The 11,460-nt window shown below is 35.9% G+C and overlaps 1 protein-coding gene across 3 annotated transcripts in view; it reads right to left on the bottom strand.

The window, feature by feature from the left end:
* Positions 1 to 505: 505 nt before the first annotated feature.
* PCDH17 (protocadherin 17) overlaps positions 506 to 11,460 on the bottom strand; it is a 92,963-nt gene continuing 82,008 nt past the window's right edge. For 2 of the 3 annotated variants that reach the window (XM_059684790.1, XM_059684791.1), the window contains exon 4: positions 506 to 2,996. In XM_059684790.1, coding sequence (XP_059540773.1) covers positions 2,215 to 2,996 — 782 coding nt within the window. In that variant the 3' untranslated portion in view covers positions 506 to 2,214. The remainder of the gene's footprint in view (positions 2,997 to 11,460) is intronic. The other variant, XM_059684792.1, reaches the window with a different exon arrangement.

Here is an 11,460-nt window from a genome sequence, read left to right as displayed (position 1 = left end):
CCTTCCAAAGCAATTTGCAAAGGAGGTACAGTCTAAAATCTTAACAGCATTTGAGGGAAATATTTTCAGTTGAATTCGTTGAGGTTTAAAATTACAAAACTTAATTCAGTTCAGTGTTTGTTTTCACTCTTGTTTTTGTTAATCTAGGAATTTTATGACATTTATGCTGTTTCTACACTGGCTTGGTGGCCAGAAAAGAAGGCACAGAATTCTCCACCAGTTTGCAAATAATGCATTTTTCTGCTCCAGTGCACAAACAGCCTTTATTTAACTCAGCACCACATTTTCTAAGGTATGGGCTGGAAGCTGTTTGTCATGAAGCTGTAAAATGCCAAAAAATTTTAACACTGAAGGAAAATGTCAATCAAGGCATTTTCCCATCTGCTGCTACTTCTGCAAGTGCTAATTTTATTTTTCCCAATTCCTGAAATTTGAGGTTTCCTAGCCTCACATGGAAGTAAGTTTGAAACTTGCTAAATGACACAAGAAAAAAAGTGCAAGCAAATGAAGGAATAGGAGGTGTATTTTTCTCAAAGGACACCAATAAAAAGAGGCAGAAGAACATTGAGAAAAATGGAAAACATTCTGTTAAGACCCAGGCCTCTTGAAAAACACTACACAATGCAAGTAACTAGGGCTGGTATCACACATGCATTAAAGCATTTTTCATGGTTTTGAAATCAATGGGAACACACATCTTGAACCACATAAGATACTTTTAAAACCAATCAACAGTATGATATCTACAGAGGCAGAAACTGTCTGTTATTGAGAAAACATGAAGAAATTTCAGGTATTGGTACAAATGCCATTCGTGTGATTTAGCATGACTTTAATAAAAGCTTCTACAAGGACTTGCACATAACCATGACTGACAGATGTATTTTTTGACCTTTCATATAGCTCCATCGGCTCACTCAAACACATTTTGAACAGATTATGTACTGTAGTACTTGGTAGACTATACATTAAACAAGAGACTTTGCTCTGAGGCACTGCTTCCCACACTCCATGGGGAAAAGGAAGCAGGAAAAAACAAAACTCATAGAGTTCGACAGCTACTGAGGCAACACTTGCCATTTACAATATAAGCCCAAATATTTTTGCAACACAACTATATATTAATTTAATAAAATACACAATATAGCTCTTATACACTCAACAATTTGGCTCATATGCACTGAATCTGCAATAAATCAATAAAAATATGTCATTTGATGTAAACACATTGAATCTTCTTACATTTGCACATATAAATGATCATGTGATTGGTGTATGTCTAAGACATTTTCCCTTTCCTAAGCTATTTTAGTGTCCACAAATAAGTAAAACACATTAATCATGTTAATTTTCTCTGAATAGTATTACTCAAGGGTAACTATTTTTCAGAATCTTTCTAGGTCAAATTAAAAATATATCCGTCATTATTTATATATTTGTAGGACACTAAAATGCTAAAGAGAAATTTTAAAACGTCAAATTTTCTCCTCTTTTAATGAAGTGAATTAGTCTGTGTGTGTGCAGGACAAAATGGACTATATCTTTTTACACTTAACTTTTATACGACATGAGGCGTCTTACAAATGACCAAGTATTTTTAATTTTTTTTTTCCAACTAATGATATGGAATGTTCTTTGTGTTGATATGTGTGGCAGGTAACTTTGTACAGAAATGCTTACCACAAATATGTATTCATGTTTGGTGTAGCTTGGACTACTGCAAGGTCTTTGCGGGACTTTCAGTAGAAGCCTGTGATGACTGCTAAAAATCCACCACAGAGCACACGTTATGACCCTGCTTTGTATGGGGTTTATAGGTAAACAGTGGAGTCAGCGTAAGTCACGGAGGACAGTCTTACAGTGATCAGGAACACTTCACTTCTCCCACGCATACCTCCTAACAGATGGTCAGAAGGTATCTTGCCTCCTCATCCTCCTTTTTCTTCTCTGTTTTTCTTTCCTCTTTGAGCATCATCAATTCTGTCCTAATATAAGTTTGGTCAAAACACAACCATTGTTATCTCTGAAAAAAAAATAGCAGTGAAAAGGACATACTTGTGGGCACTTCAGATGTTCACGGAAAGCCTTAAAGCAGCATTGGTCTCTTCATCCCTCTAAACCAGGTTGTCACCAGGAGGGATCATTTTTACATCAACAGAAGAGATCAGAAAATGCCAATGCTTTTTGTTGTTGTTGTTGTTTGATTTCCTCCTCTCACTTTCTCACAGCCACAGGGTCATTTCCCCGACAGTCCTGCAAAAGCTTATCAATTTCTCTCACGACTTCCTCCGCATCCACCGACTCTCTGCCCAGATCCCTGCTGGGGTGGTCAAGCTGCTCGAGAACGGCCCCCATCTCGCTGGAATCCCGGCTGGCTCTGGAGTGGACGTCGGCGAAGACCCTTGCCATCTGATCGGAAGCCATGAAGGGAGGGTCTCTTGGTTGCTTACTGGGCGACAGATACTGACTGTCAGTGGGCAAATACTGGCTGCTTGCTTCGGCCAGGGCTCCTGGTTTCGCTTCGCAGCCATCCTGAGAGCCTTTCGTTGAGGTGCAAGGCTCCATGCATGCCTTGGTGGGGCTGCTTGATGCTGAGGGCACCTCTTGGAGGAGGGGGCTCAGGGCACGTTTGGCTTTTAAATAAGGTTTAACATTGGCAATGAGAATAGTGTGCTCTCGCTTGTCTTTTCCAAATGTACAAAAGGTCTTTTTCCCAGTGGGATTCACAGTTTCGTAACTCTCAGTCTCAACATTAGCTTCCACTGTGGGTACAAAGAGATTTGTGCGGTAATCTGCGTTTTCAGCCTGATTGGCTGCAGGGAACTGTGGCATCCAACACCTGTCAGAATGACCAAGCACTCGGCATTCATCTGTGCAATTAATGCACTCTTCTGGTTCTGCAAGACAAAAAACAGCAAGTCCCATCATTAGAGTTGCCTTTACATTTCTACCAAGGCTCCTCTCAGCTCTCAGTGGGCCTGCTTGACCCCTGGTCTCTTAATTAAAAAGGAAAAGAAAACAATAATTAAAACATTTCAGGATGGTTGCATAAACCTGCTGGTTGAGACAATGGTTTTATTTAAGTCTAGTCTCTAGATATTAATGAATTCCCATAGCCTGGGAAGAAGAAAAAGTGGCCATTGGAGAATCATCCTCAGTAGAATAGAACAACACTGAAAACTAACGTCCTTGGGATATCAGTTAGTCTTTGTTCTGTATAACCCATCCTGGAAACAGTGAGCTTCAAAGAGGATTACTCGGATTAATTTTTCAAACCAGATAACAGGGCAAAAACTGGATTGCAGACTTCTATAACAAGTCCTAAGCTTATTTTTAAATGTTTTATCCCCATTTTCCTTGTAATTGTTATTTTGGTGACAGCATAAAATAAAAGGTTTCCTTTAAAAGCCTATTTTTCCTGCTGAGAGTAGCAAATGGAAATTTTTATCAGAATGTGTTATGAATAAGCTTGTCAAAAAGTGCACATTTCTATTTTATTAGATACGGGTATGGATCATATAATCAGTTTTTTTCACTTGAGATTTTTGTTTTTGGTGTAAGTAGGTGAAAATGGATTTAGTCAACAGATATAGTTCAGAATGAATGACAAATCATGATTTCCTATTTTGAATGATAGTGCTTTCTGGGAGAATTTTTGCTTCTCTCTTTTGCTCATAGAAATATAGATAATCTAAATAAAGCTTTTTTAATGACCTTTATTTCAAAGATGCTGAACAAGAAAACATGAAAGAAAATTTCTTCATTATGAGAACAGCTGCATACTTCCATGACCCCAATATTTTAAACTATAACTGAACTTCATCTTCCTAGTTGTCCTTTTCATCTAAAATAGCTATTCCCCTTAATGTTTAATGATCCTTTAAATCAGAAACTTTTTTTAGGAGAGGATATTTACAATTTACCTCTGTGTGACGGGAATAGAATTCCCTACACATTTAAGAACCCTTGGGATTGTCACTAAATTGACGCGTGAGGATCTCGACAAATTTATAGTATCATGTGCAAGGAGAAAACTGTCCACATGAAAGATATTTAAAATAGGGAGAAGCAAATTTAATAGCATAGATAAATTTATACAGTTACTTTTCAAAGCCATAAATAAAATCTGAATTCATATTTAAAACATATAAATAATTCCCTCTCCAAAAAAGAAAAAAATATATACAATACAACTTGATTTATCTCAGAAGATTTTAAGATGAAATAATTTTCTATGACTTTAATATTTTTTAAACTTATCTAAATACTGTTATGACAGAACAAAATACTGTGGCATTACTTAGCATGTATCATTAACACTTGAAACATTTGAAACATATTTAGGTATTTCATGTTTTGTCATGTTTTTTTTAAATATATTTACCTGTGAGCAAATTAAATATGTTAAGTTTAGTATGTAATGCAGGTAAGTATGTTAAAATGCAGTTTCCAACTGATCTTTCACCCAGAGACTCAAATATTATCTGACATGAAATTGTTGGACAGATGAACACAAAGAGAAGCAGAAGGATCCAGAAACATAACATTTTCTAAAATGCCTTCCTGTATAGATTTAAAGTACAAAATAAATTTTATAGAAAAAAATATCCTGAAAAGTTTAATATCTTGTATCTATTTTCTTTACCTATTTTGAATGGGAATCATAAATAATACTTCCATATATGTCCCAGTAAGTATTAGGAAAAAAAGGTATTATTTCATTCAACCAATTTTGTCCTCCAAAAATACAGTAGAACACTTTACTACCTATTTCACTTGGTGATACTTTTGAATCTTTTAGAGTCAAATTTTTTAAAAAATTCATTTGCAATCCATACACTCTCTTTGAAACATAATAACATAGTTTTATATTCCAATTGTGACTGGCCTTCAATTTCAGCTATTTGGATAGCCTAACACTGAATAAATTCAATATGAATTTAAAAAGAGAGTGGAAGTGATAGAATAATGCAGATATATGAAAGTGAAAATCGACCTTGATTTTCAACATAAAATGATTGTTTGCACTTTACTGCTGAAAATCTGCAGCTTTTTACTTGACTCCTTCATGTCACATCCTAGGGAGCAAATTTTGAGTATTGATTGTGATACATTATAAGCTGTTCACCTTGTGATTAGGCTGCAATTTTGATGGCAGCAGTTCACAGACAGTGAAGAAAATAGAACGGACACTTTTGCACTAACAGCAGAAAGTATGAGCATAAAGTAAACAATAACTGCAGGGGTCAAATAAGAATTTATGATAGTAAAATTATTTTTGAAGTAACATCAATAAAAAGATAAATAGGTTGGTACAGAAAAGAGACACATAATGCATGAGTAGCTAGACCAAAAAGAAAAAACAAAAGAAAAAGGGAAGAAGAGAAGCCAAGTGAAGGGTGAGAGGCAGAGGAGGGAAGCAGGGAGGGTAGAGGAGGAGGAAACGTTTTAAAGAAAGGGAGTTGCATTAGGAGGATTTCTGCCATGTGTATCTTTTGTTATATATTTGCAAAATCCCTTCAATAACCTGTGTATAATAAAGAATAATACTGTTGAGTGTTTTCTCAAGCCTTAAAACTATAAATGTAGGTAAACTTCTGCACCTTACAGAAAATGGATCCCAGAATAGATATATTGAATTAGAAGCTATAGGATTTTTTTAAAGCAAATTATAAAAGACTGTCCCTATTTTCATAAGTGAGTGTGACCAAAAACAAATATCTGTATCAGAAAACAATTTTAGAGACACTGGGCAGAAGAAATCAAAGAAAAAATAATTGATCCAAGATTTACTTTTGTCTTCTGGAGCAATCTGAGATTATAAGGAAATTATTTACCTTTATTTTAATCCTTTACTCAATATAACATGATTTCTCTTCAACAGAATTCACCCTCTACCAGACAAATGGACTAATCCAAATGCTATGCATATGAGAAAAATTGAGAAATAAGCATGTTTATATTGCAAAGACAAAGCAATCCTGAAGTCCAACAGCTAAAAATCTGGACAGTTCTGCCTATAGAAAAAGTTTCCAATTTCTAATTTTTAAAATGTATGATTGTCTGAAGAATCATGTGACTATCAGATAAATTGGAATACTTATTTAGCATTAAATTTAGCATTAAGAATCATTTTCTGTAGTCATATAGCCCCATTTGACTATTGCACAAGCTCCCTTGGGGAGGGATCTAAATACTGTCATCCTAAATAGTTTAATTTTGCATCTTAATTTATAAGATATTTTTTCAAATGATATAAAGTCAATCAAATGACTACAGTATTGCAGTTCATTCTATACCATAAATCACACACACACACACACACACACATCTTTATTTGTGTGTGTGAGAAAATTGAGCTTTTCGCAGGATAGATATAGTCCTGATAAAATTTGAAAACTCAAATACGTAACTAATGCATTTCTGAAAATTAACTATCAATAATTGCCATAAGCAACGTATAGGTGAATCATTACAACATACAAGAATGTTTTATATTCATAATATGAGTGATGACATAAATATATGGTGTCCCAAAAAATTTATATACACTTTAACAGCTGATAGCTCAATTTTGAAAATGAAATACATGTTAATAAACACTGCCTTTATAACTATTCAAAGTGTGTGTTTACATTTTTGGATACTCTCTATATATAAAATATAAATATTTATATATAAAGCATCACATATATAATGAATGAATGTATATGTATAACTCTTTTTATCTAAAATCTATCATTGGCCCAACAACTTGACTACTTCTGATTTTAGAATTTTATACAATGCAAATTGATTTAGACATAAAGATGTCTGAAATATGCATATTCACATTGGCTGACATATCTGAAAGCTCTCTTTTTTTAAAGTATGTTTTTTTGTGATTTTTTTTTTTTACAGATAAAGAAAGGGAGAGGGCTAGAGAGATAGAAATATCAATGAGAGAGAAACATCAACTGGCTGCTTCCGGAACACCTTCTACTGGGGATCGAGACTGCAACCCTGGCATGTGCCCAGACTAGGATCCGAACCAGTGACCTCTTGGCCCATGGGTCAATGCTCAGCCACTGAGCCACACCAGGGGGGCTGCAAGCACTCTCTTTTTAATGTAGATTAAGTAGTTTAATAACTTAATCTTAGAGATGGTAGGTAAGGAATCATGTTGTGCCAAATATATCTTCAAAATAACTGTCATTGAGGAAGTTATGTGTATGTAAGGAAAAATATTTAGGCAATACATCAAATGATCTGCTCTTGAATTATTGGATTTTAGCAATCTTCCATAAAGGACACCATGTGTAATGCTTACAGTGTGATTTTAACGTTGTAAAATCACCATATCTTTAGGAATGCATGGCCATTTCAACAACGGGTAATACTCCTTGCATGTTATGACTCAGTGGTGTTCATTGCAAAGGAGACATGTCCAGAAACCAGTCCATGAAATTTCTTACTTCAGAGTAAATCTACATCTTTATTCTAATCTGTCTCATTCTCAGGCGATAATTGATCACAAATCAGAAGTTAAGTTTATTTTCCCAGTCTTGGGAACACTAAACCACACCACCCAAAGAGAGATACTTGGCAACTAATTTGTTACCACTTAGGGAAATATTAGAAAACATAAAAAGGATTTCCTCTGCTTAATTTCAAACTTGCTTTCTGCCTCAGGAGCCCACACATTTGTACATCTGAAAACACACATATAGTTTCTATCATTAGAACTTCAGATATGCATCTGATTTAATTTTTATAATGAGGAAATAATTGTGTCTTAGAAATGTGAAAACCAAAACCTGTAAGTCAGGGCATGAATGAGCAAGCTCTAAAGTGCTGTGGCCAGGGGCGAAGGACATCTGAGAGTTTTCTCTGCTTAATTGCTGTTAACAAAATGGCTTTATTTCTGCTTTACATAGGAATTATGCTCCTCTATTAGTGTTGTTGTGGTTGTTAATGTTTCTAGCAGCATCTTAAAATTACCATTGTTTCCAAGTAGACAAGTCTATAAATGGAAGTACGTTTTTTATTTGTTCTCATTTTTCTTTTTTATTTCAAGTTTTCTTTTTTCACTAACATAAGCTTTCATAACACCTAAGTAGCTGTCTAGAAAAGCAAGCAGCAGAAAACATCTCCACTTATGGCTGAAACAAATGTTCTGGAGATTAACTCTACAGAATGTAAACGAGGCTCCCATCGCAGATTATCTACCCTCAGACCGACGAGCCCAGAACGCAGACTGGCAGTTCATTTATACTACTTTTCCTACTAAAAGGTTCTAATGGTGTAACAGCAGTTTGTTTTTATTGCCTTTTTCTTCTTCAGCACACACACACACACCACACACACACACACACACCACACAACGTCACACATGCACACACACACTTCCCTATAAACACAAATTGTGATTTACCCAAATATATCCTAACATATCAGAGAGAAAACATCAATACTAAAATAGAGATCTCATCAGAATACAGTCCATCAAAGCTCTAGTGAATGTCTCAGTAAGTTGATATAATTTGCAACATCCTGTGAACTGACACTTTTGCAACCAACAGTTCTCCCCTTTTTGGTGATGCTGTTTGATTTACTTGCTACCCTTTGCCATCCTATGAGCCCCTCGCCCTTGCTATAATAGGGCGAGTCATTCCATTAAAATAGCACCTTTCCAATCTACACTCATTCAAGTCGTTTCCATTTGTGACTTCTATGTCCCATTTACTAGCATATGAGTTAAAAATAAACCTGACTTCACTCCATCTGACTCTAAGAGGAGTAAGAATTTCACTTTCAATATCATTTCCAGAGACAGTGTCAGAAAGTTTCTCAAAACTTTTCCCCACTGTATCAGAATAAAAAGAAGTGAGTACCCTAACAATACAATTTTATCACACACCTTTTTTTCCTGCTAGTGTTCACATGCCTGCCAGCCTTAATGTTAGCACAATTTTAATAAGTTTGGTGTAGTACCTTATGAAGGGAAGGAATCATAAGGAAAAAAGTCACATCTGAGGACCAATCACTTTTTTTAGCTAAGTAGTATTTCATCGACTGCATTGTATTTCCTGTGTTTCTTACTTGTGCTCAGGGATCTATGTTGTTTTACTAATCAAGAAACTGGTACACAAATACACAGATGGGAGACGTCTTTTTGCTTCCTTTATTTCCTAATGTGAGGGGAATCATGCATTTATTGCAATATGCTCATTGTCATTGTATGAGGATGCCTGCTCCCACCAGCAGTGATATAATGATGAAACACTAGGCATAGATCTGCAGAAATATAATTTTCCCAATAATTGCCCATAAAAAATCAGAATTTAGAAACAGAGTACAAATGCTGTGGGACAAAAATGCTGTGGGACAAACATGTATTTTCGGGTGGGTGCACTACCAATCTGGCTTCCCGATTTTACCTCGGTCGTGAAATGCCATTCTATCTGCTTTTGATAGGTAGAGAGCCCATGTTGAAGAGGAAGTTATTATAACACTATCAATAGGCAAACAGCGCAGCTCTGAAGTGCTAATCCTCTAGCGTGCACCTGCATCACACAATGCTTCTGGATGCATTGCCAGGGCTGCATTCAGACACCGGAAACCACTGGCCTGTGTCATGTTCAACCGAATCCCACTGCAGCTGCGTATTTGGGGGATTGGCACGTTCGCACTCACTATGGAGCCCAGCTGTACACCTTCAGGCGTGGGTTTCAGTGTTTGGAACCCTTTGGACGTAACAACATGTCTACCCGAGTGAACTTTTTGGCATTTGTATTGATACCATGAAGATAATACTCTGAGATAAAGAAAACTTAAGTTCAATGGAAACTTATGTTAAGGAATAAAAGCAAAATGATAAAAAGAAATTTGATGTGACAGCAACAGAAAAAAAAAAATATATATATATATATACACACACACACACACAAACTCTATATATAGATATATAGATATGGATATAGATATAGATATAGATATGGATATAGATATAGATATAGATATAGATATAGATATAGATATAGATATAGATATAGATATAGATATGGATATGGATATAGATATAAATAGGCATTTATGAACAGAGAGAGAGAGAGAATGTAAACCATGCATAGGGAATCTATGGCCCAAACATAGTAAGTATGTCCCATAGCACACAGCTCTGAGATTAGCGTTCAAAATTCAGCTGCCTGCCTCCCCCATCTCATACTGTAGTTGCCACCACCACCTGGGGCAGCAGCAGGTGCTTGGAAGTGCAGGCCCAGATAAATGGGGCCATCTCTTTCTTAACAGGTACCCCGAGGAGAACTGGCTCTGAAGCTCAATACTATTCTCATGGAGCAAGTTTTTGTTTTGTTTTTGAGAAAAAAAACTCTGAAAGAGCCTGTCCGGGGGAAAAATACAGCTCAAATGCCCGCACAGAGTAAAGACAGCTCAAATTCAGTGGGGACGTTAGATGTGTGTAGTTCAGCAGTTAGTTTAAAGAAGTTATACTCAATCATCCATAATGCAGTTTTCAAGGAAAGGTATCGTGAACAGAATATAGTAGAATAGGTGTTATGTCAAATAAAGGTTTGCGGCAAATGAACCTAAGTCTATCCACCTCTAAAATCCTCCAGTCTCGCCCGGCCGGTATAGCTCAGTGGTTGAGTGTTAACCTATGAAACAGGAGGTTTCAGTTTGATTTCGGTTGGGGTACCAGGTTGCAGGCTTGATCCCAGTGGGGGGCGTGCAAGAGGCAGCCAATCAATGATTCCCTCTCATCATTGCTGTGGCTCTCTCTCTCTCTCTCCCTTTCTCTCTCTGAAATCAATATATATATATATATATATATATATATATATATATATATATATATATATATATATATATATATTCCTGCAGTCTCTGATTATATCTCTTCACCAAGGAGTTTACACTTTGATTGGAAACTAGAAAAAAGCTTTGAAACCATCATAGGGGAAATAACTCATGATAAATTACATTTGATCACAGCAAAAACACAGATAAAAGTTGCCTGTAATATTATGAAAGGCTTTGTACAAGAAGTGGTGTTTGATTGTAATTCAAAGAATGATCAGAGTTTCAACAGACAGTGGAGAGCAGGCAGAGGGTGATCCAGGCGGAAGGATTAGAAAGTGAAACACTTGCCACACAGAAGTATGCATCTCTCAGGGTAATAAAAAAACAGCTTTATAAGCCAAAGGACATACGTTGCAATGCCAAAAAAAATAAAATAATAACATAGGGGAAACTGGCTAGCATTTACAAGAGAATGGAAAAACTCTAACTAAATAAACAAATTTAATGTAGCAGACAATGGAACTCTAATACAGGTATTTGAGCGGTTTATTACATGCCTCAGAAAATTCTTGAAACATCTTGGTACTTGATTGCAAAGGTACTGGACAACGTTTATGAACATACAAACCTGGGATGAGCCAAGGGCGAGTAGTATTCAAA

This window comes from Myotis daubentonii, chromosome 2, assembly GCF_963259705.1.
Source record: "Myotis daubentonii chromosome 2, mMyoDau2.1, whole genome shotgun sequence".
NCBI lineage: Eukaryota > Metazoa > Chordata > Mammalia > Chiroptera > Vespertilionidae > Myotis > Myotis daubentonii.
The sequence above is the reverse complement of the archived record's forward strand: the minus strand, read 5'-3'. Positions and strand labels throughout refer to the sequence as shown.